The sequence below is a fragment of the Hippichthys cyanospilos genome, chromosome 4, assembly GCF_059441005.1.
Source record: "Hippichthys cyanospilos isolate Australia breed blue-spotted pipefish chromosome 4, RoL_Hcya_1.0, whole genome shotgun sequence".
NCBI lineage: Eukaryota > Metazoa > Chordata > Actinopteri > Syngnathiformes > Syngnathidae > Hippichthys > Hippichthys cyanospilos.
Genome location: NC_142372.1, coordinates 19734227 through 19761087, shown reverse-complemented (window position 1 = coordinate 19761087; position 26861 = coordinate 19734227). Strand labels below are relative to the sequence as shown.

General features: G+C 38.8%; 1 protein-coding gene across 4 annotated transcripts in view; it reads left to right on the top strand.

Annotated features, from left to right (window-relative positions):
• The window catches only part of tspan4a (tetraspanin 4a), a 113256-nt gene that overhangs the window by 85433 nt on the left and 962 nt on the right, over window positions 1-26861 (top strand). For all 4 annotated transcript variants that reach the window (XM_088413806.1, XM_088413804.1, XM_088413805.1 and 1 more), the window contains 3 exons: window positions 15289-15390; window positions 17915-18046; window positions 24654-24737. In XM_088413806.1, coding sequence (XP_088269932.1) covers window positions 15289-15390; window positions 17915-18046; window positions 24654-24737 — 318 coding nt within the window. The remainder of the gene's footprint in view (window positions 1-15288; window positions 15391-17914; window positions 18047-24653; window positions 24738-26861) is intronic.

The window sequence follows — 26861 nt, the reverse complement described above, 5'->3', positions numbered from 1 at the left end:
AACATGTCGGAATAATATTGCTGAAAAAATATTTAAATACATTTGAAACAATAAACAAGGCAAGGAACGATAAGAAAGCTTTCCTGATATTACTTGAAATATTTTCAGTGCGATAATACAGATTTTTTTTTTCATTTATTTAAAAAAAATGCTTCAAGAGAGATGTCATAGGCAAGGGGAACAAGCACAGTTTTTTTGTTTTGCTTTTTATTGTTTTAACCTGGGCTTGAACGCATTCACACTAGAGGCTGACTTCATACTCTCCCGAAAAATAAACCCTTTAGTTGGAAACTGAGCATTTTTTTGCTAGGTCCAAATGGTGAACATTCTACTTTTTCTGAGCTACTTCAATGCTCAATTTTCATTTTGGGCAACCTAGGCCTGATTTTGGAAAAACGCATCACATGTAAACGCCATCATTTTCTTCCAACGAATACATAGGGCGTAAGTAAACAACATATTCAATAAATGGTAATCAGGGCCGCTGGCGGACAGGGTCTTCAGTCTAGACACAGATTCCTATCTAATGAGTAAACGGCTTGTGCCACAAAGATTTATTTCAACAACTTTAACCTTCAAGTGTAGCGCAGCCGTTGACTTGTTTCGCCTTTGTTTTCCCTCATACTCTGTTCGCAGCTCCTAGTTCCTTATTACATGTACACATTGTTCAGAAAGCTACTGTGCGCTTTTAAAATGGTTTTAGTAACACACTCCTGCAACGTGATATTGAACACATTGTGCCGTGCAGTGAATTCAAAGTGATAATATTTGGGGAAATAGGGGTTCAGTTGGAACGGTAAATATCCCTTCTTTGTAGTTTCTTCAATATAATATAGGTACAAGTTAACCTTGAGGCCATTCGTGAGTTTCTTCAGCTTTGCTACTGGGTTTTGAGATTCCTCAAGTTGTGATTCCTTTCGATCTGATGTCCAATTAAATACTCAGACATTGATACAATAGGTAAAAATACACCAGCAGTCGATTTTGACCGTTTTAAAATATGTAACTCTGCCAAATATGCTATATCATGTCTCATTTCTTTTTAGAAAAAAAAACATCTAAAAATAAACATCTAAACTAACTTTGTTGTGCCAAAGGCATAAAAAAGTAAATGACAGCTTTTAATAATAATAACGTCCACGTAAACTTAATATTTCTTTACTCTTAATGGAATGTCCGACTGGCACATGTCAAAGGCACTCAGCTTTGCTGATTATGACTTTAGCAGTTTCCAACTCTGGATACAGCTTCAGGATGGCCAACTCTGACATGTTTCCTTGTTGATTCTGCGTCCGTGGTTTGAGCGTCTATACCTTCCGAGACACAGCTTCTGTCCATACAACATGATGCAAAGCATCCCCCTCTGGATTGGGGAATTCATGCAGTTGATTCCCAGGATTTGCTGAATCTATATTGAACTGTGGGGGGAAGTTGCTGAGTCGATATTGATTTCCAAGGGGAAGTATTGGCATGCGTTGATAAATCAATATTTTTAACCAACCCTACTGTGTGTTATTTTCTTGACTTGTCCAAAAGCTGTCTTTAACCTGTGGAGAACAACTCAAAAGCGGAGTGCAGTTACCACCTCACTGTATCAATGTGTTTGCTGATTTGCAGAATATTTCAACTAAAAATACATTTTTCTTGCATTATATAATCCAGCTCAATGGATTCTTTTTTTTTTAAATGAGCGCATGCCAGAGATCTCTGAAATTCAAATGTATTACCCTGAATATCCCGAAATACTAATCCAAGGATACACATTGCCTCATGCATTACAAACAAGCATAACTTTTTTTTCTTAAATAGGACTTGATCATGTTATATGTGATCTTCAATCCAGATATTTCCGCTCCATTGCCACAGCAACTCCTGATTAGCAGCCCGGCCATTGAAACGCATTTAAAGCCATTTGCTTAGCCTTACAGATGCCATTACCTAAAAAAAGAATGTGCTGCAATAGGTGCATGTTGTTGAAGTCCATTTGAGGAATTGGAAATGGTCACACTCAACGACCCGCTTTATTATGTCTGCTTTAGGCCTGATAAAAGGCTCCATGACGCAGCTGGAAGCGGCATCAAACGGCTCCGAGATCTTACTCACAAGCATTTGTTTCACTCCGCTAGCTCCTGAGGGTGATGGAAAGTCTTGTGAGGTTAACATCAGTGGAAGCAGTGTGACTTAGTAGTGTCAAAGTGAATTGAAGAAAGCTGACTCAGTGGTGTGCTTTTGAAGGTTGATGGATATGTGTTTTATTCAATATCTGTGGTTTTACTGAACCTTGTTATTTCAAGGGGAAGTCAAGTCATTTTTTTTTGTCGTATAATATCTTCTCTGCACCCTCACAAAACACAACATTTTGATTAATATTGCATTTGTGGATACTGAATTATGCAAGAAATAGCACCCATCTTTATCCATCTTATGGGGCAGACATGTTGGAACTGTTAACAGCAAGTGGTAAAATTGTCACCTCCTAAGATGGGTAAAAACAGTAGCATTTTACTGTTTAAATCCTGTTGCACATGTGGAAACTAGTGGGACCACATAGATCATATTACTGCAGTGGATATTTTTTTCTTGTGTCCCCTTTATTCACTTCTGACTGCGAGAGTGTGCCATAACCACAAGACTTCAATGATCTATACTACCCACCAAATGTCTTGTAAGTCCATTTATGGCACGAGATATTTAAATTTCAGCCCCCCGCCCAACTCGGAACATAACATTATTTGTGAATAAATCACATTTTCGAAGAATTAATCAAATTTCTTGGATTTCAAATCATAGTGCAAATTCATTCAGCTGATGTTTTGTGTATATCTTCTGTTTTTGTTTGTTTATATCTTCTGTGTATACAAGTTCACTGCCTTATCAATACTGAAAAAAAAACACTAATCATGCACAAATTTGGTCTAATCGTGAACCAATTTGAGGCTAAAAAGCTAAGCATTCCTGAAATTAGCTCTACTGGTTACCCAGCAGTCTATCCTAACTGATAAAGGGTGAGAGGTCAGCAGCCATTAACAGGGCTGACACAGGCAACCATTCACACACACACACACTCGCCGACAAGCTATTTAGAGTCTCCAATTAACCTTACCTTCACGCTTTTGGTCTGTGGGAGGAAGCTGTCACCCACCGAGAACCCACACAAGCGCAATACGAAAAATAGCACCAAAAAAAAGAAAAAAAAAGAAAAAAAAGAAAAAAAAGCCCCTCCAATGCAAAAACCATTTTCCCAAAATACCTTTAAAACATTTTACGTGATTCTATGACAATAAAGCATTTTTATTGCTGACAGTGATAGGCATTGTCGTGACGGCCATTTCACATTTGAGTTTATTCACTCCTGAAAGTGCCCGCAGAGATTGTAAAGGTCCCTCACAAAGCACGAATGCGGATGGAAAGCAATTGAAAGCGCTGACCGCGAACAGATCAATACGAAATCGCACTCACCGCATGAACCTGCGTCATAGCTCGGAGAAGTTACCCCGAGGCGCCCATCACATCATTACATAACAATATTGATACATTTCAATTCAGCCCCAAATGGTGCAAAGCTTCAAATATATTGCAAACGCATGGCCAGAATATTTCCACTAATCTTCTTTCAATATGCCAGTGATACACTGGAGAAGGTAATGTTGCAAAGCTGATATTAGCGTGTCTCTGTCGTCCTGCTGCTGGCGCAGTTTGTGTCCTCACCTCTGCATGACATTAGCCATGAGGTCAGTGCTGCATGAGCTGTTTCCTCCCAACACGCCTTTACCAGGATGTGTCATAGTCAGGCTGTAGGCTTTGATATGCAGTCTGTGTGCTTTGGGACAAGTCAAGGTGAGCTAATGCTGCAGTAAAAAGCAAGTGGTCAGGAGTTATGCCCATGTAGCTTACAATGAATTCAACCTTAGTTTAATGCTCCAGGGATCCTTTTTGTACCTATTCAAGTCAATGACTTGAATTGACAGGACCTCTCGGTCGCGCCGAGCGCAACATATGTTTGGAAATGTGTATAACGTGGAATATGTGTCTTTTATAACATTGCATTTTATCAATAGATGACATGCACAAAAATAATAATAATAATAACAACAACAATAATAATAATAATAATAACAATAATAATAATAATAATAATAATAACAACAACAATAAAAATAACACAATAATAACAACACATCAATAACAGCCGTGCAAAATGCACCAAATAAGAAACAGTTTATTGTTTTCCCTTTATTTGTTCTGGGCCTCTGTTATGCCTGGGTGCTGACAATAATAAATATTTTACAGTGTGTTGATATATATATATAGAAGCTGCCTTATTATTATATTGACTTTCAGTAAAGTTGTTGGGAATAATCAGTGGAGGTGACACATTTTTAAAAAGCTCTGCTGCTCATTCCACAAATACTAGATATGATCTTGTCAAACGGCTTGTCATTTAAAATGAAAATGACCATACTTTCCATTGATATCAAATTGAATAGACTAAAACATGCTGTAAAAGAGAAATAATAAAGTAGACATTTTTGATTTAAGAGAACCAAAGCGCATTTTAGCTTCAGGGTAAGATAAAGTCATGTCACAGGTATAGTGATGTATACTAAATCATTACAATCAATTCTTTCAAAACAGCTGTCCAAAAGATTCATTCACCGACTCCAACTTACAGTGGTGGGGGTCTCAGATGGAGACACGTCTGCCTTGGTGGGGACTGGACACAGGCGTCACCAGTAGTAGTGCTCACCATCTTAGTGTTATTAAAATAAGTGCTTTTCATTTATTTTATCAGTAGTAGTTGTAATGGTATTAAGAAATTCATCACAGCTATAATGTATTATATGCGTACATCCATACATTCATTAGTTTTTAAAAATTAGAATAAATCTTAACAGACATTTATGTACTTCTTATAATGTGGTTTGCATCAGCTGTTAGCTTCCATAAATGGATGTCAATGAACGCCTGTCCCGATGAAAAAAAGGAGTGGTGGTTCACTGGGTGGTAACATTCTTTCCTTCTGAAATCACGCACGTCCACTACTGAACTGGTAATGTTGGTACATTCACTCACTCAGATAACCTAATAGCAGTGTGTTTATTCATTGATCTGTTCTGAACAGGAAATTGCGCATGTCTCACTCACTGATTTGTCTTGAATGGGAAATGACACGTTCACCCACTGACCTGTTCATGAACGCGACTGGAATGACTGCACCTTCAGCAAAGTCCCTCCCCTGCCCGGCGCTGTCTACTGATAAGTTGTGACTGAGGGAAGAATAAAGTGCATCAAAAGATTTGTTCTTTTGAACAAATCACTCACTCTGGACACCACACTACACAGAGGCAATACAGACTGCAACAATGATGCAGACTCCATTTAAAAACACTGCACATGTTGTTGTAAGTGTCAGGGGTCAATTAGATCTGCGACTTGATCCCTCCCATTGATGTAATCTCTTCTAAATGTAAAACGCAGCAATTACCCACTGTACCAGAGCTGAAACATTAATGTAACCTCCTTTATTAAAAATGGGAAATTGTTTAATCTTTATTTAAAAACAGAAACCGCTCTGTAATGCCACAATGATGCTGTATGCTATGAGCATTACTTTCTCCTCATTGAGATCGATGAGCATGGCTGGGAGGTCTCTGTTTGAGAGTCATGTCAAAGTCACCAGTTTCACAAGAGTCATGGTTGCATGAACTTGAGTGAATACTGTACACAATATTGCTCAACACATTCATTGTACAGGCCTAAAGTAATGTTTAGAATTAAGTATGAGGTGGGACTCTTTGGCTGTCTCGTAATTCGATTCAGATTTTGAGGTATCCGATACGATTCAATTTTAGATTTGCAACGATTCAAATTGAGCCAATTAATTAAAAATTATTTCTGCTTCAATCTATGGAATTGAAAAAAAAAACCCATCATGCGACTTGATTCTGCTTTGCAAGACACAAAAACAAAGGGATGTGTTTTTTTTGTTTGTTTTTTTCCCATTTATTAGGTTTTTATTTGTCATTTCATAGGATTTTGACATACCAAAATATTGTGTGAAAAAATGTTGGCCTAATGAAAATTATTATTATTTCTTAGTACATTTATGGCAAACAAGATATGAAAATACATTTTTCCAGTAAACAGCCAAATTGAGAATATGGTTAACTGTGTGATAGTTTATTCATCTCGGAGTATATCGATGTCGTGTTCTGTTGGAGCTTTGTTGGTTTTATTGGTGTTTACATTGGTTATCCTGTTCATTTCTGTTTTGAGTTCTTGTGCTATGTTCCTGTTTTGTTTTCCACGAGTCTGTCTTTCTTAGCAGGATCTGTTCTACCTGTCGTCTGTGCGCACCCGCCCCCCATGTGTCGTCCAATAATCCTCCACTGCCTTTTGTTCCTGTCCAGCTGTTTTGCGTGTCCTAATTAGTGTGAGTGTATTTTAGTTCCCAGTTGCTTTCAGTCAGCTGTCAGGTCATTGTTTAATGTCTTTGTTTGTCGATCCGCGAGAGCCGCCGCCTCCCGTTTGCTGTCTCCCTGCCGTTGCTCCGTGAATTTTATTTGATACTTTTGCGCTGTTTTGTCGGAGATTGTCCTACCTGCAAGCCATCTTGAATTTCCTCCATTGTTTAATTTTGTGCCTTTTGCCATGCAGGCTCCTCTTTCCGGAACGGGCTGCGTGGTAAAGTCATGGCACAGCGTGTAGTACAGAAGCTGACAGGAAGCTTATTAAAACCGTTTTACTATCAATATCTATTTAATGATGTTTTCTATTGATTGAAATTGCAGTAAATGAGAATTCCAATTGTTATGTATTTTTGGGGGGGCACACACCTAGAATTAAGTATTGAGATTGTTGTGTTATTTTGCTTTTTAAGTATGAATTGGAGGCATTCATCACGAGTTGAGCTAAGCATTCTAGATTACCTTTCAGCTAGGCAAGGAGGTGATGGCATTCAAGTACCCAGTGAACACATTTAATGACAATCTCACTTGGATTGGGTGTTAGCCAGGAAATACAATATGTAAATGAAAATACAAGATGTTTTAAAATTCCGAAAAAAGGCATTACCTTGTATATAAAGCTCAGCAAAACCTTGCTCTACTTGTGGTCTATGTGACACATGATGTATGCACACATATACATTTTTTCATGTAATCATTTGTGTAAATCAGCTTACCAAATAATACTAACACTTTCCTGTATTCTATTTATCTCCAGTGCGTTATACCTTTTAAATGTAACATAAGATTGGCAAATCAATGCGTTTGTTTCATTCTCTTCAGTACAATTGGATTGAAATGTGTCATACCCACAGAGAAGATGTCTCCTGGTGGAATTTGTTGACAAGCGTAGCTCCTCCTGAGTAGCAGTTTGAGAGTCCGCCTCAGTCTCATGTTAACAACTAGGCCTCTATTCCAGGCTAAACATTGAGAATAATTTGGTGACAAGAGGGAAAACGACACACATTCATTAGTGGGCAGTATGCTCATACTGTGCGGCCCATATCTGTAAAGCTTCAAACAGCCCACCCGTGAGACTAGCTAAGTTCCATTTCAAGCGTGATAGCTCCATCTTTCCACATCATTACTGTTGCAGCAAAAGACGTCAGACCACTGGGGCTTGTAAAGATATCACGCAGCAGCAACTCTTTCTGAATAATTTCCAGCTTGAGTAATTTTCATTTCTCATCGAATGCCAAATACAATTATACAAACATCGATGGCTAATTTTGTCTGTAAAGTTTAAACAAATCAAGCAAACGGTCATGTGAGACAATTGTGATAAAAAGGTATTTATTTGCGGGGACACGGGTAAATGTGACAAGTGTGCGGTGACAGTTTGACAGCTGCAGATAACAATGTTGGGAATTTGCAAACAGTGTTTCCGTAGTTGTGAAGGCAAAAAGAGATACTGTAAAAATCCCTTAGTTAATGTCGCACATTTTATTGCAATGTTTTGAGTTGCACGCAAATTAAAATGCAGCCATTGTAGTCAATTTAGGTTCTCTTCTTTTACAAAGAGGTATTTTCTTATTTCAGTTTAACACATTAAAAAATGCACCCCAAATACGAACAGGTCATAAATTTTGACACACAATTAATTTGCATTCATTGTGTTTTCATTATCTTTTGGTGTAGATTTTCATCGAAGACATTAAACATATGAGTGAACACGCAAGCCAGTACTTGACAAAAATGTGAAGTAACTGAAAAACATGTTCTACATTCTCGTTTCTTCAAAATAGCCACCCTCTGGATGAGCTTGAAGAGGTACTTTAGAGTCAATAGTGGGCTGAACTTGCCATTAGTAGTTAAAAAAAATACTATAATTTGTTAGGGGTGTGCCAAAAAGATCGATTGACATAAAAATTATATAACAATCTCATTTACTACCATTTAAATCAAGTTAAATTGTCCCCAAATCGATAATATTGATAGAAATGAATAAATATAAAGTTAATTCTTTACGCTAAATGGATCAACAACGACAGGAACAACTTTTCCTCTCCTTCCACCGTAAGTCTCCTTCCTCTTAAGCACCTTTTCTCTCTGTCACGCATGCATATTAAATGCACTAACCAGGAATAGATATAGGGAACAGAAAACAAAAACTCTGTAATTAACAATACACAAAACTTTGGAATGTCCACAAAATAAAATACAAAACAATGAATGCAAACTCCAAATTAATTAACACATATCACTCACATGCATGTATATGAATGAAAATAATAAGCAAATACATTCACATATTAAAAACTACACAAAATATTGTCTATAGTAAGTAAGGTGTTACAATTGTGACTGACAGTGTTTGCAATATGACTGGTACACGTTTCATGATCTGCCCATTTTCTCAATTTAGCAGCTCACGTGAAAAGTTTATTTTCATAGCTTGTTTATCATAAATGTACTTTTAAATATTTAATATATTTCATTTGGGCAACACTTTCTTGCAAAAAATGTTGGAACTGCATTTTCCTGTGAAATGTAAGGATGCACTTTACTTTTGTTTAATCTTATTTTATGCTAAAAAAGCTAGAGTCAATTGAAGACCCCAAAAATCTGAATTGAATCAAATTTCCACCCCGATTACTATGATTATTATTAGTAGTGGGGCAGAATAATTCCAGCGGTAGTAGTTGTTGTAACAATAAAAATAAGAATTGTATCATTATTATTATTATTATTATTATTATTATTATTATTATTATTATTATTATTATTATTATTGTTGTTGTTGTTGTTGTTGTTGTTGTTGTTGTTGTTGTTGATATTATTATAATGACACACTAAGTTTAAAAAAAAATGTCTGCTGTGTTTTTCTAAACTGAGCAGTAATGTAGTTAAGCTACTTGTTGATAGGCCCGGCTCTTAATGTCACCAACTGAATATCGGTGAATCAATTGCCTCTGTTTTTCCAAACATTTTCTGAGAAGAATTTGTAAAAACAAAAACCTGGATTTTCATGTCTGTTTGTGCTTCTGGCTTCAAAATATGAAGTCTGTTCAGGGATTCCAGGAAGAGCTTGGTTGAATGTACACAGATTAGTTAATTTCTTCACAAGCACCTTCGGGGGAACGGTGGAAAAACTGATAAAGTAACAGATTGGGGTAAACTGGCAATGATGCTGATTCTGTTTTTTTTCTGTCTGTTCCTGATACATGGATTTAATTAAGCAGTTGAGGAGTAAAAGGCGTGCACTTTAAATCCAACAAGGTTTTGAGGCAAAGGAGGAAGAACATTTTTCCAACCTTGTGCTGTCAAATATTAGCCCCAGGTCAACATCCGTGATATTACAAGATCCTTCAAGGATTGTCTGTGCTGCTACAACAATAACAGCAGGCGACTAATCCAGACTTTGATTCTGTCTGAGATTTTTACTCCACTTATTCTCATTTGGACTATACAGTATGCTGTTGTAAAATCATTATAGTGCACATTTTGCTGCTGTGGTTATAGAACTTATTTGTTTGGTTTTCTAGAGAAAATGAATGAAGTAAGGACAAAACTTAAATGTATCTCATAATTGAGAGGTACTCTCCCCTCTTATTCTAGCAATCCAAAAACATGCATATTGGTTTATTCGAGGACACTGAATCGTGTGAATGGAAATGTTTTTGTAGGTATAAAGATTAAAAATGATGCTTGTATTGCTGTACCCTTTCATTATTCAGTGCAGCTTTTGCATACCTTTCATAAGGCATTGAATTTTCATGTTTTCATGATCAAAAAGAGCATTTATTTTACCCATAGTGCATGAAAACTGTGACTTGTTTGATGATATGGAACAACCTCCTTTGATTCTGTGTAATTAGACTAAGGTGGGAAACTATGGAACCTATTTTAACTTGATATCAGAGATCTGAACAGGCACAAAGCACAACTTGTGCAAAAGCCTTGACAGAGAAAACCAAAACCAAAATGTTCTTAAATGTTACTGTCCGTGCATAATCAGTTTGGATTTAGAATAGCTCCGTCTGAAGATCGGCCCAAAGTATAAGCACTCTTCACCCTCAATCAACTGAGATCAGCGTGACTGCCGTGCAACGATACCATTTTTGTGCTGCCCCATGAGGTTATGAACATCATTAAGTAAACTTGGGAGACATTTTGTCCCATGAGGAGCAGAGTCTTTATACACAACAATCTAACACAACCACAGCGTGACTCGGAAATCTAAATTTGGAAACCATACGAGGAAGACGGCTCAACATGACACCATGGGAGCTTGACTTGATGTTATGACAACGAGTCACTGGAACAAAGAGCTTAAATACTGTCAGTCACCATTATCATATGACAAAAAGCAAACGAAAGAACCATAGCAACTGCAAGGCAACTGGTAAATCAAGGAACAAAACAGCCACCAAGTAAACCGAGCAGTACTTGTGTAAATTCAGGACCCTATACGATGAAGGCTATAAGTAAGATAAATACATAAAAATGACCAAAGGTGACAAAGACATGACTATTATGGCACATTTGACCCCATCACTGACGAATGCAGTTCAAGCAACGTAACCCTGATTCGGCTCTTCCACCTCCCTCCTCCTTGTTTCGCCATCGATTGTCTTCTCATGGCCGGCATGACTCATTAGAAACAGAGAATGGAAATGGGCACGCATTGTAATTCATTTTGCGAAGCTAATGACTGAAACGAGCTGCTAAAGGTGAATGCAGACCCTAGTAGACCTTTATGTGTGTTATTGCCATGCTCCAGGACCGAATTAGAAGCTGAGCCTTTTCTTTTATACTCTGGCCATTATCTGAGGAGCTCTGCGGTCTTGAAATCCCGCATTAAAAAGCTGGGTACTTGAGTTTAGTAAAGCTGTAGAAGTTCACAAGTATTGACTGATCTGTCCTGAGGCAGAAGAAGACTATATGTGGATTGTCTACTGGAGTGGCTTCCTCCTATTTGAAATGTACAGCAACACTTCCAGTGATTTAAACCCACATCCCAAGCCGGGGGGAAAAAGTGCAATGCAGTCAAATGAAATGCCCTTGAAAAGTTTGACTTTGACTGCAAATGGGCTTGCAGTCAAGGGAAGGTAATCTGCACTGTGGTTCCTTTGGGGCAATGAGGTAATTAAAGTATTCACAGGACTCAGGCCTTACCAATAAGTATGGACACCCAGCAGAGGGCGGGGGACGAGCGGGCAAGTGGACTAGAGGGAGCGCATCACTTGCTTTACGTACTTCACTTCAAGCAACTGTTAATTATTAATGACTGACAAACATCAAGATAGCAACTCAAGGCATGAATCAATCATGTTTGGATTTTTCTCAATGCTTTTAAGAAGAAGGAACGTTGTGCTATTTATTTATTTATTTGTTTTTATGCAGTCTGGTATATTGTACCATAATGTGTCATTTTCGCTTGTTTCGGGGCGTCCTTGTGAATGCCCTTATCTGCTACTCTACCGTCAACCCGCTGAATCCATGGCAGGTAATGCATCTTTGGTCTTTACAAAGAGCGTAAATTGAGGCCTTTTTTGTCATTATGTACCCTCATGTAACGTGTGGGAGTATATCTTTTTTTACCTTGGCTGTTTTCATCGCTGCTATACCATCCCCGATAAAATGGGGCGAGACACAAATCCCACTAGACAAGTCTCGCGAATTGTCTCACGAAATTGAGTCTATGAGAACGAGACGGGATGAAACTTGGGCAAAATTTGCTAAGAGCCTGCTTTTTATATTTCTCCTGAATGGGTGTGAATATTGAGTCTTTTAAGTGTTTAAATGCTTTCAAATGCTTTCAATTTGTAGCTGTGTCCCATAACATTTGTCGACGTGAACTTCTTTACCTCTGTTCCCATTTCATCTGCCCCGCAAAATAAGACGCTCTCTTTTTGCCTCTTCCCGTTATACCGTTTGTGGTTCACTGCGCCTTCTTTCCAGCCTCTCTATCTTCTTTAAAATCACGTCTTTGTTTCTGTCCTCGCGTCGCCATATACATCTCATCTCACATCTCGACTTGTAGTCTTGCCACTTGAATAATTGATGCAGCGTCTTGGACTCGTCTGGTGTAGTTAAAAGGCGAATGAAGTCCCCGGGACAGCGTCAATACAAAGCTAAAAGTAATACTGTGGCTGTTGCTCGCCTGCCTGACTTTCACAGGAGTCACTTTACTAATGACCCATTTTAGAAGCATCTTTCTTTTGTCGCATGCACAACTTGAGGCTTTTCCAGTCTATTTGAATCTCATGTAACAGCTGCTCGGGCTCGATTCTTGCATCATTGCAAAAGAGAGTTGGCATGCAGCCTGCCACGTTCTTTCTGGCTGTTGTGATGTGAGGAAGCAGCATTTAGCCGGGCTCTATTTAGAAACCAGAACAACTGCTCTTTAAGTTGCAAGAAATTAGATTTTACGTCATCCTTTCATTCGGGATTCTCTTTCAACTCCATCTTTGCGAGCCTTTCAGCCAAATGATGTTTTATTAATGTTTTGCACAATAGCTAATTTTGTGTGTTTGTCATGAATTTCTTCTAGTGTATTGTGTTGAGTGCCCGCTCACTTCTTTTCCCTGGCAGTCTGACATGGATTGAAACTTGATAGTTTCAATCTCGTTTTTTAATTTGGAATCGTTCATGGCAGAACATGATTTGTGGCGATCGGGGCAAGGTGCGCCACACCTGCGGCAGCACATCAAATACTCCGGGCCTTATTGACTAGTCTGACGAAATACTTGAAAATCCAACCTCTCTTTCTGAAGTCGTGCCGCCAGGTGGGAAGTGTAAAAAACAGGATGACCCAGATATTTGTATCCGCGGGTGTATGTCAGAATCGTTTTCATCACGTCCGCTTGTATTGATTCACGTCCGCTGGCTGTGAAGACTGGTAAACAAACAGCCAAATGCAAGGCATATCTATGTGTAAAAATGTTAAAGCAGTAGATGTTTGCAGCATAGAAATAAAAAATAAATAAATAAAGGAGAGCTCTGATCAAAATTGTTGTGAGTTGTTGATTGCACTTTAGTGGGTGACGCCTTGTATTCCCCCGTTGTTTCCATTGGCATTTTTGTCGGCCTGGAATAATCGTTGGAATTTTGTACGAATACGACTTACTGTATCTCGATTTAACAAAATCTTTTTCTGTATCATAGCAACATGCTCAAATTATATTTCCAGTACTTCTTTTTTAATCATTAAAATGTACCAGTGTGCATATTTTAACGTTAATTTCATTTTGTGCTTGCGTGGGTTTTCCCCAGGTACTCTGGCTGCCTCCTACATTCATTGAATATTCTGAATTGCCCTTAGATGTGAATATACAATACAAAACAATGCAATTCATCTTTATTTATACAGCTGCAGTTGTATACCGTATGTGTGTGAATCATTGTTTATCAATCTGTGCCCTGTGATTGGCCGGCGACTTGTCCAGCGTATATTTGACGTCTTGCTGTAAGTCAGCCGGGATAGGCTCCGGCTCACCAATGGTGCGTATGAGGAGAAGCACAATAAAAAGAAAACAAACAAACAAACAAACAAAAAACGGATGGGTGGCTAAGATTTAGCAAAATCTTGGGCATCTTGCATTGTTCTGTTTTTTCTTCTGTAGTCCAGGGAGTGCTGTGTTGGAGAAATAAGTACTTATTTATTTATTTTTTTAAATAGACTGAGGCGTGCCAAAGCAACTGAGGCTAAAATCACTTTTCTAACTCACTAAAGCCTGCAAAACCGTCAATGCAAGTTTCGAATGACAACAGACAGCCCCAAACAAATGAGTTTTTATAACTGCAATATTAGCAAGCGGGAACATCACCATGGTCAGAAGTTTACTTATTACAGGAATGTAATATCTTTTCTTTATCTGTTCGTGCAACAAATGTATTCCGCCTTATCCTGCCAAATGCTTGAATGATGAAATGTCTTTTTACTAAAACTTGATGGTCACGAACACAATATGAATGTCTCGGATGGCATTCACCTCTTCTGCGTGTAGTTTAATGCTAGTGACAAATTTTGGATCAATATGCTTGACTGCCTTCTGAAACCGATGGAATATATATGATTTTGAAGGATTTTTTCCAGTAGTTTCTTGTAGAACCTGTCAAAGGGCAACACCACCCACATGCATTTTTTTTCCCGTCATCCATCATCTATTCTCAAGTCCCCAGTGGGGCTGTTATTAACAGTGGCTCACCTCACCTCTCTACCATGTACAAATCACATTGCCATGTAAATCAGTGGCCTCGGGCTCAGCTGGTTACTATGGTAACAAGAACATTCAGCTGGCAAACTTTTCCTCTGGGTCAAAACTGTCTGATAAACAATTAATATTCAATTATTGCCGCGCACTTTTTTCGAAGGTCACTTTTAAAATGCGTCTATTGCTTAGGTCGTTTGCATATTTAACCCTGGTCCAGTATTTTGATCATTCTGCACAGGGGTTAAATTAGCATGGCTACTCAGTGTTATAATGTATACTGATTTTGGGGCGTTAATTATGTCATTGACAATGAAAAATTGCAACCCACCAATAGCAGGGTTCAAGTAGATGAGTACAGTTTTATATGCAGCAGCAGCTTTTAAAATGTCAAGCAACCTCTGAGGAAAATAATTATTGTGCAATCTTAACAGATGTAGAGTACAAGACCCAAAAGTAGGATTTCAAATGTTAATGATAATAAAATATTTTGTTTGTGTATTAGATTGTCTAAATGTCTCAGTGCTGTCATCTTGCCTGATGAACCAGTGACCCTATTTGACTATATTGTTGAGTCATTTGAAAGCCAAGTTGGAGAACGCTTATTCCCCTTTGCTTTTTTTCAGATTGATCACTACGCCCAGAGGGATTTGAAGAAGGGCCTCCAGCTCTTTGGCACAGAGGGCAACGTGGGTCTGACCAACGCCTGGATGATCGTTCAAACCGATGTAAGACACGATGACCAGTGAGCAAATGTATACAGTGAATCGCTTTTTCAGATGTCTTTTTTTCTCGGGCACTTGGAGGTCTCTCAGCAATCATTTTTGAAGTTTGCGGGATGTGTCGTTTTACAGTCCTGTTGATATGGCTTACCATCGTTCAAAAAAAAAAAAAAAAATCAGCAAAGAAAATGAGCTCAAATATATCTGCCACATTCCGGAGTTTCCCAACTTTAAAAGGCTGCGCCGAAAAAGCTGACAGATAAATGGATCATCCTCTCGGAGAGGTAATCTTTGTTCCCAGCTTTCACTTTGATGTGCTTTACCTGAGTATTTGTTTTAAATTTAAACAGAAGAAGGAAGCCATTTGTGATTTTGAATAACGTGGTGGGATGGGGCGGGCTGTAGCTGATACTGCGGCTGGTGAATGCCTTCAGGACACCTCAAACGACATATCAGAGACTTTCACAGATTTTCACATCCGCGAGAGCGTTACGGAGAGCAGTTTTGTTCCGTTAGTACGCGATGACAGGTCAGGCCTGTGTACGTGTCTGTGCTCAGCGACAAAGCATTAGCGTGTTTGCGTATGATCAAAGGCATGCACCATGACGGCAGTAAATAAAATATGCAATAATGTGTGTGAGCCCGTGTGGGCGTTAATGTGCATTTCAAGCTGCATGCGGGCTGACGGCACAGGGCAAGTCTCCCTTCACGGTCGTAGTATGATGCCGTACCAGTTCAAGCGCGACCGCACCCCTTGTTGGATCGCTCCCGCGCCACACATGTTTGTTTGGGTATGCGTGCGCACGTATGTAAAGACGCTCCACACAAAGTGAGTCGAGCTGAGTAAAAGGCCATTAAAACGACAGCTCATGTTCTGCCGCAACTCTCTCCACCAAGCCTCCTTCATACATGCTGAGTCAATGAATAGATAATAAGGAAGATGTCCCTGGAGCTGAGTTCACCCTGAATAGTATTAACTTGCTGAGTAGTTAAACATCTCCGTACACCAGATGAGAAACAATTGACCGCATAACTACAAGGGCAAGGGAAGCCAAACATCATCGGATAATCCAAGATTAATCCATCATCGGGTAAATTGACAACTTTTTTGGTCATTGATTGTTTAGAGCCATTGTCAACATCCTCTGATTTGGAAAAATATTTGTCATGTCTTTTTCAAGCAAATATTAAATTGTGACTTGTGTATTTTCACAATTTCCAGGCTGGCCTGGAAATAGCAGAGGCCAACTGTAAATATATTGTTAAAAAACAATAACAAAAACTTTGCTTTTTGCTTTACGAAATAAATTGCATTGTGCAATTAATGAAGTTAAAAGGCCATTAAATCTTGTCATGTGAGTTTGTCTTACTGGTGGTTGATCGGTTGTCATATTTACCACATTTACGCTTATTTTATGTCTTTTCTATGTTTTTTTCCTAACAAACTGGGACTTAAATTCTGGGACTTCAAGGGACAATGTGTAAGATTTAGATTGTTTTTCAGTACGGACAGCAGGAGGACAGCATTTACCATTGCCCGTAGCCATAACAGACATGACAGCCTCTGAGGAGGGCCACCCCCCATGTAATATAATTTTATGATAACTAGACCTGCGATTATATTTGACACATGCTGTTAGTCGTTAGAGCACATTTATCTGCAAATTTTTGAAATGTGTAATCATTTAATTGATTCATTTTTACTGAAAATACAACTTACACATTGTCCCTTGAAGCTCTATCCAAAGAGTATAGATGAGTCTTCAGTTTAAAAAATGTTGACAAGTACTCCCTTGCTTTTGAGTGAAATTGCTTTAGTCAAATGTTGCGATGCTTGCTAAAATACATCAAAAATAAAACTGAAAATTGCCACATGTAATAAATAATTACATGGGGCTATTTTTTTAGCATATTCTTGCTACCCTATAACATTGAGCAATAGTTGAACAAACTATTAATCTTAACTTCTGAGATCAAAACCATTTAGCCAGATATTTGCTGTGTACTGTTGGGTAATAGCACGAGCAGTTGATTAAACATATTTGCACAGTAATGGCCCTCTGAAGGAAACTAACTATAATGCGGACTGCAACAAAAAGCGGGTGTATGCCGCTTGTTTTCTCTCTCTTTATTTGAATGATTATTTGGAATATTATTCCTAAAAATCCAAGCTTCACTCATTGTTTTATGATTGAGCCATACTGTAGAGTGTCTAGCATTATTCTTTGTTTGGATTCCAATCCGCAGACTTCAACATCAGGGCATGTTATCCTATTCTTATCATAAAATGCACTGATTTGTTTTGTATTGCAAATGCGAATCCTTGTCAGATCATGCACAGAGCGCAAAGGGAGAAGATAAAGTAGTGATGAATTAAGTGTGTTGCAAAGTGCTCTATGAAGCAAATGAGATGTGCGCCCAACAAGTGGCTCAATTCAACTGTCGGTTGACAAGTGTACACATCATTTTCATGGCCAGTAAATTGGCTGAGTTCTCTTTGTGATAACAACAAATACTCTCTTGACTGCAGTTCCGTTGCTGCGGAGTGACCAACCACACGGACTGGTTTGAAGTCTACAATACTTCTCGTGTGCCTGACTCCTGCTGCCTGGAGTACAGCGACAACTGCGGCCTGGACAACCCGGGAACATGGTGGACAGCGGTGAGCGCTGGTGTGAAAGTGGGCGTGGATACTTCAATGTCTCTACATGTATCCTGCGATTGACTGGTGACCAGTCCAGTCCGCTCTGCTCCTTAATCTGCTCCTTAAGTCAGCTGGAAGACGCTCCAGTGACTTTTGCCCCAGAAGAAAAGAAAAAAGGTCATATAATGTAGTCATTGTGTTGCTGTGTGACCGACCGTTTGACTGTTTGTTCAGCGCCCCTGGGCATGTTGCAGTCAGCTCCTGGTTTGTCATCACAAACAGCATGACTGGCCTGAAAACTGTTTTTCTTTTTCAGTTGGACAAAAGGATGTTATGATTAAGGGCTATGACCGACAGTCTGAAAGCACAGCTTTTGGGGAATATTCAATTAACCCGGTGCTTCTCATTTATATTTTGCAAAGTCCCCCCGCCCTACTTGCCATGCCGACAATAAAAAAGGTTATTATCCACCAAAATTGTGTAAATAAAGGGTTAGGGTTAGGGCCCATCCTATTTGAAAAACACTGATTTAACCTCAAATGTTATGTCAAATGATTCCTCAACACAAACTTTTTTTTTTTTTTGTGGTCTGCTCATTTATGTTATGTTACAAGGCATAACCAAATTATAATAATTAATTTACTGTATAATACCTCCACAAAAAACGGTTGGGTCAAAAATAACTTAAATTGAGTCAAAAAAGAGACTGCTTTAAAAGTCAAAGTCAGTTTTCCATGTATTGCTTGATTTTGTTTGTTTCTTTGTTTTGCAGCTTGATCTAGCTGTATTTGGTTGCTGCAAACATGCTGCAAAAGCTTTTCCACAATGATCATGAATATCATGAATGAAAACGGATTGGTTCTGTCATTATTTTTATTATGGTGATGGTGAATTGAATTTATGTAACATGAAGGTACTTAGGGGTGTTGAAGCAGCTAGAAAAAATACATGTGACTCTTCAAACAGGTTGTTCATGACTAAATGCTGCTGCGTGCTTGTAGTTAATTGCTAGAACGCCGTATAATATGATTATTATCTATAGTCTATGTTTGATGATGCGGCCAGTTTTTACTCGAGGCTATTAATGCTGTAGAACAATATGTAAGAACAGCAAACATCAAATATTCATTCAGAAACTGCACAGCATCCTTGCGACCTGTTCTTCACCCCTGCAAACTCTTCCGCGCCGCATTTATAAAGTCCCCCGGTTGCTTGCGCTTCCTGTTAACTTTTCACTTAGTAACATTAGCACCATTCTTTCAGTCATGAGCAGAGAGGGAAAGCCGGTGGCTGCTCTCTATCTTCATCAACGAAGATGAAAAAAAAAGGAACCCTGAACAAGCATGCCACATCTTCAATATGTCCAGTTACTTCCCTCGTTGTTCAAATTCACAGTTAGACCTCAATTTTGCATTGCGGTTTTAGCAGCCCAAATTCACCAGATTGAATATTGTGTTCTCCAAGTAGGTTATGGATTCTGTATCGAAACATTGATTGTGGATTTGTTTCACAGGTTTAGCTGGTATTTGATGTAGTCCACATCACACAAAGTGAAATCTTTCAAGGTTAAATTTCTTCCAATTTGAATTATTTTAGTTTTAAAAAATGGCATTTTATGTGACCAAAGAAAAGCACCGAAGAACTGGCCAGTTGAAAAGTGTATTGAATATCCTTGAGGTTTCCACTTTCATTTCCCAGCTGCCAAAATTTGAGATTATAATCGATGGATATGAAAATGAACCATTAAAATGTCATCAAATTAGACCATATGGCTGAATGCATTTTAGATATAAAATCCATGATAAAACACGATAAACACACACACACACACACGCAGCAACGTTAAAACAAGAAAACTTTGGCAGATGGTGCCTCAAGAATTAATTGTACGTCTAATGGAAAGGTTGATTTTTTTTTGGAGTTGAGGCCAAGAACCATATTTGCCCAGTTTCATCTGTTGAAATGATAAACTGCTTCACAACACTTTTCAAGTGTTCAAATCTCAAATGACGTCCTTACCTGCTGTAGGAATTTACTCCCCAGCGGTCATTTAACACTTCCTGAAAGTTTCAAAGCTCAATATCTTTTTTTTCCAGTGATACTGGTTGCTGTAGACATTTGAAAGATGAATGTGGCAAAACCTTGAATGTATTTTTCTCAAAACTAGGGATTTCAACTTAGCAATATTCAAACTGCTGTAACTTTGGAAATATTTGACCTACCACCATCTATTATACCGTATATCATTTGAATGTATCATTACCTCATTTAATTTTTGAAGGGGTTTGTGAAAACAGTGTTCCACGTATATGACATTTTGGATTTTTGGCACCCGCTTGTGTGAAAAATTGCTCTATCCTTGTAACATTCTATCAAGCCTTGCCTTGGTTGAATTCAACTACCAAATGGCTTGTGTAATACTGGCCAAAGTTCCATTTTTCAACATATTATGCAGATTGACTGGATATGTTTCATGTTACTTGCATGTTAAGAACACGGGGTAAGCAAACAGAAGGATATGAGCTGCGAACATAGTAATAAATACAATCATCAAAGAAAATGTATGCACTAATTGAAAACAGATATAAAAACAAAATGTCCTCTTGATAAACTCTCAAGGACTCAAACCCTCAATCCCACAATATCACAAACACTTTAAATGTTAAACACTTATTTTTACCATTCAATGTGCTATTGCTGAAAATGTGACGCATTAATATTTCAAATCACACATAAAGCCAAGTCGCTCGCCATCTTTACTGCTCCGCATAGGAAAGTTGCCAAGAACAATGACTGCTCGGATGCTATATTATCATTTTATGATTGTGGCCCAAAGTTGCAGGTTGCAATTAGACGCCACTACAATCATTGATACTTGAAGCTAGAGAGGGGAAAAAATGCTGAAAAGAACCTGCAGTGGGTGTTTTTATTTGACTAAAAATCCAAAATCCTACGTCCCCTCGGGACGCCATGGCTCAGTGTCAGAGCGGTCGTCTGCTAAACGAGAGGTTGCGGGTTTGATCCCCGACCCTTGTGACCAAGTGCCCTTTGCCAAGACACCGAAGGCCCATTTGCTCTTGATGCTGCATCGTCATTAGGCAAATAAGCAGTCAGTCTAAAGCACTTTGAGTACCTGAGGTAGAAAAGCGTTATATAAGTGAAAGACAATTTATCCCTCCTAGATGCTTTCAGACCTCCACAGACAGGTCGTCAAGCCACAATTTCCAGCCATTTTTCATCCTTTTAGTGCCTTTCTAAGTTCCTCCTTTGCTAATCACTGCCTTTTCCTGGTTCACCTCACTTGCCTCTTTGAGTTTCTTCGTTCCTATTTTCCTCATTTACTGTATCAACTCCTCAAAGTATTCTATTTCTTTACATCAAGCTGTGCTGGCACCAGTCAACACATTTCCATTTTTCATCCTTAATTACCCTCGACACATTTCCAACTTTATCCTTAATTACCGTTACTTGCCGCACACTATTCCTGTCCATTCTTTGCCAAGCCAATACATCTTTTTCTCTTTCACATGTCTCGCTATGCAACGTATTGGACCTTTGGCACCTAAACTTTGTCTCGCGACTCATCCCCTTGTGATCTCTCAATGCGCCGCTTCTTCTTTGCAAATTGTTTCGCATATCGATTGTGTAATTTGGCTGGAATAAAATGTTACATATCCCGAACTCATAGATCAGCTCGGACTTTTCTAGCATGATTTATACATTTTCAGATGCACCGCTGAGGTCCACCGGGGTTCTGTTTGATGAATAACACTGAAGCAGGCTCACTGCATTACTTTCCATATTGATTCGACTGAGAATTACTTTACCTAGTGCTGAGAAAAAAAAAAAAAATGTTTTTTGGTTCCCTGGTGTTACGGGCAGCCGCTAAATAAATTGTGTCGTTGGTTTACGTGGCTCTGACTCAGCTAATTGATTATTCAGATTATATAAATAGCACAGTCACCAACCTGGGTCTGTAGAAATTAATTATTGAGTAAGAACACCGTCACCACACCGTACGGCGGAAGCCCCATTGCTCATTCTTCACAATGTCACAAGGTATTTTCACTGATCAGAAGCTGACGCAGAACTCAATGTCAAAAAGACCAAGTTCCCTGGGGCAAACATTTGCCACCCGGCCCTTCTTGCAAATCCCTCCACCATCACTTGTAATCCAGCTATCACCTTGTCTTTGACACCTCTCCTCCTTTTTGTCACGCCCTTCAATTTCTGACCCTAGAGTGCACTGCCTCACTCTTCTGTATTGACGTACTAACTAGCCGTCTGTTTCGGGGACACTCAGAGTTTAAAAAAGGATTTTCAAATGTAATTGAGATGATGAAAATGTCGGAGACAGAAAAAAAAAAAAAAGAGAGGCGGTTTCAAAGAAAGTTAATGTACGGTATGGAGTTCCAAGAGATATTGATGTACAAAAGTAGAAAATGACAGAAATGCTGTCTTGAGAGTTTTCTTCCTGAGCTCTATCTCCCAACTATCTAAATCTGAATGATTAAATCATACATACTGTATTCAGACAAGACCTGTAGTACAATAATTTGACAGTGATTTTTTAATTGTTTTTCTTTTTTAAAAAAAACGTATTTGAAACAAAACAACCAAGATATTTAAATGTGCATTGCCTTACATTCCAAATACATATCCCACAGAATTATTTCATTCATTAACATTTAGTAATTAGAGGCATCTTATATGTATGGAGACCAATCTCAGTTTTATTTTTTATTTTTTTGAGCAAGTAAATTGCTAATAATTAATTGATAGTTTATTTAAACATCGTACATTCATTCTTTTTAGAGGTTAAGCTGATAGGTGTGCCTAAAAATAGATTTAAAAAAAATCAAGCTTCTTATTTTCTACAATTCAAAATAAACAGAAGAGGTCCACAAATCAATCGTCAAAAAAAACTTAACTGCACACTGCACACTGCCAAGGAAGGGACAACAACTTTACATTGTGCGCCAATGATGTGCTACTAAGGCCAACATCAAAATAAAGACAGCAAATATTACATGGACGTGAATGCAATGGCTGTAGCATCCTTTTATTTTAAAGTCGGTCTTCACGGCAGTGGTTACACCCAGCTGACTTTAGTCCTCCTCACGGCGTCGTTTTAATTGCCATCACATCACATCACCACGAACATCAACACTGTGCCATCAAAAATTATATCCAATCGCTGAATAGGGACGCTAAGAAACAATTATGCTGTCATTATATGATATGGCTCAAGTCTCCCGTGTTAGCACTCGCCGTTCTGTTATGCACTCAAATCTTAGTTGAACTTTTCCCTCAGACAAAAAAAAAAGTCCATCCCTGCATTAAATGTTAATAACTGCTCACTAATGAAGTTCACATATGTCAAGATGATGATGATGAAATTACTTTGATATTTTGCTTAATTACAATAAATGGCAGAGCAAATGACTTTTGTTTTTAATACCAAATCATGTAACAAGGCTGTTTTTCACGAATTACCATGGGACATGAACGGACCCCAACCAGACACTCGACTCGAGTTCAGTAGCAAAGGGTTTATCAAACAAAAAGCGCACGACAAGCGTGGAACAAAAAAAAAATCAAAATATGCCAAACTACAACCAAAATCACAAAGGGCAAATCAAAGTGAGAAAAAAAGTGTCTATCTCGAGTCCAATAAATGCAAGGCAACTAGGAGGCGGAGTCAGCAGAACGACTAGAAAACAAAGTAACAACAAAAATGTTCAAACGTGAAGAAAAGGTAAAAAGACAAAGTACAAACCGAAATTCACTCGAACGAGACGTGGACTTCACAGAGAGTGGCGAAGGAATAACCCAGCGTCGTTCTCCTGCTCCGACCGCACTTGAAAAGCTCTTGATGACAAATTGCCGTCAGGGGTGCGGCCGGTGACTTCGCCCCCTCGTTGCGGAAGGAGAAAGCCGCCTGAAAGGCAAAGCACAGAGAGCAGAGAGCAGCTTTTGTCTTCTCTGCGAGTGGTTGCTATGCCAATGAATTAAAATAGGGGATAGAGTATCAGTTGAGTTCTACATGCTTTTTTTGTGTAAAAAGGCACTTTCCTTACAATTCAAAGCTTTATAAATGTAGCAAACAAATGACACTTTGATGTCTCCATTTGTCATTCTGTATTGCAAAGCAGACGAGTAGATCGTGATGATTCTATGGACATCAATAGATTGAGGCAGAAATCATTGTCCTTGAAATAATTTTGATTTTCATGCAACATTCGAGGGTCTCTAGGGGAATATTTCCCCATTCACCCGGATGTGCATGTACGTCAGAGGTCACTGATGTTAAACTTGAGAGAGGGGTCTACCTCAAAATCTCTTTTCGCGTTCCTCCCAGATATCAAACGTTTATGCGATGGGGCACAGTTATGCTGGCACATTACGTGCCTTGCTCCAAAGTGATGCCATTGAAATTCAAAATGTCTTAGAATGGATAAAGAATCAAGATTGGCATGGAAAGGCAATACTGAATCATCATGTGACAGATGTGTTTGAGGCTGTTGTTGTTCTCACTGAATATAAGCATTTTCTCTTTGTGTGTGTGTGTGTGTGTGTGTGTGTGTGTGTGTGTGTGTGTGTGTGTGTGTGTGTGTGTAAACAGCCATGCTACGAGCGGGTGAAGGACTGGCTTAATGAGAACCTGGTGGCCCTTTGGATCTTTGCTCTATGCACAGCACTTACACAGGTAATTAGAGAGTGTTCTGTGGTTTGTAAGTCACATTTTGATATTCCCACTCGCATGCCGACACTGACTTTTGGTTAGAGAAACCTAACATTTCCAGTGTCCTTTGAATTAAGTGCTGCTGCAGGATTTCTGTGGACGGCGGAAGAGCAGACATTTTTGTGTGTACGTACTGAAGACCACATAGGGGGTTGACATTCCATAAAACTCTTTTATCTGCTATGCGGCCGATTGCTACGTGACATGCCTACGCAACACAAAGCGTGAAATACTCTGTTCTTTGAAGGCATCTGTCACGTGGCTCTTCTTTTGCCGCAGCTGCAGGCTCATTTGTAGTCAGTCGTTAGACTCTCGGTGGTGTTTTGAATCTTCTAATACCGCCAAATGAACCAGAAAGGAGATGTAATCAACTTAACAGTGTTTGAGTGTACGTGTAATTATGGCTCAAGCAAAGTGATGCATCACCTTTTTTTTCCCCCTAGTGTAACTGCGTACAGTATGTGGGAAGTCCGCAGACTTGGCCGCTGCTCAGTGAGCTTAAATGCAAACACACATCTCCATAATGATGATCTTAAATGAAAACTATGTCAAAAAGCACATTAATTAGAGTAATACATTCATTGGCTATGATTAATACATCTGTATAATTTTAATAAATCTCTGTAAATTTCAATGCTGAGTAAGCATCGCTTCTGCCTTTTATTTTATGCCACTGACCTCAACTGCAATCTTCGCAGGAACACTGAACATTCATTGCTTAATCTTAAGACATTTTAAAATTAATCAAGACATTTTAAAGTGATATACAGTGTTCCCTTCGCATACAATGGACGTGCATAAATAAAGTGAAATATGTTTAGTAAAACATTCTGTACCTTTCTTTCCCACGCCCAGCGATCTCCTAAGTAGTACGGAGGTCTCTTTTTGGGCACAAACTTGATTTTTCTTTTTCAGCACATAGCAGAGTTCTTTCAGTGCTTAACACTTCCCCCGCCCATTTCCGTTTAACAGATCACTCTGTTAATTCCGACAACTCCTGCTGGAACAGCAACAATACTGTGCAGAACTCTGAAGCTCCCAGGCCTCTCTTAGAGGATCCGAGCTTAGAAAGGTTGAGACCACCCTCGGAGGGTGAGAAGAGGTTTTTTTTTTTTTTGTGGTTTTATTATCTACTGGGTTGTTAAAAAAATCAGTTAGTGTCTGTCTATCCAGAATAATGTATAACCTAATAGTGGTACCTTGACTTTTACTTTATGGCCCACTTATGAGTTTTTTTTTTTTTTTTTTTTCCCCCAACAAGCCATCGCTTGGCTGCTTTTATTGTCTGCACAACATTGACCTAAGCAGTGGGAGAATGCTGGGTCTGTATGTATTTATGTATGTAAATGCATTGCTCAAGGACACTTTGCCACCTGAACACGGTGAATGAATTGAATTGCTGAAGCTGCAGTTTAACCGGCAACCTGCTGGACCCCCGAGTCATAAATCATGGGAAATGGCATTTATTAGGACACGCTTGTGTTCCCTTTACTTCCCCCAGTGTTAAATGATGGTGATGATCTTGTGTACCTTAGGGATATTTCATGTTGTCACTCTCTTAAACATAGAGACCAAACCAATAAAACCATTGGTCCTTAGTATGAGCTCATCTGAACTCAATTTTTATGTAAAGAATGACGCACTTGACATCATTCTCTTCCTGGCATTGTCAAGCATGACTCATTGATCACAGCATCGGGTACACAAATTCTACCTTTACACAGATAATGCTTAGTGCACATGTGCAACTTGTTGAAAGGTCGAACTTCAGTACAACATCGTGAGAGTTGTTAGCTATGAAATTGAATGAGGTTAGCAAAACATCGGAAACACCAATTGGTATAATACAATGCAGCTGCCGTCCATCATTTTGGCCCTTAATGAAAATGATGACGGTAATATAAATTTGACGGTAAACTCAAAATTGTACATTTTTAATAAAGGCAGAATTTTTGACACTACTGAATATGAGGTACTGAAATGGGTGGAGGTCGTGCGCTGGGCCGGAGTTAGTAATATGGATCTCCTGGCTAATTCCTACTGAGATGCAACTCCAACCTGTGTATCTTTCATGAAATCATCAGATAC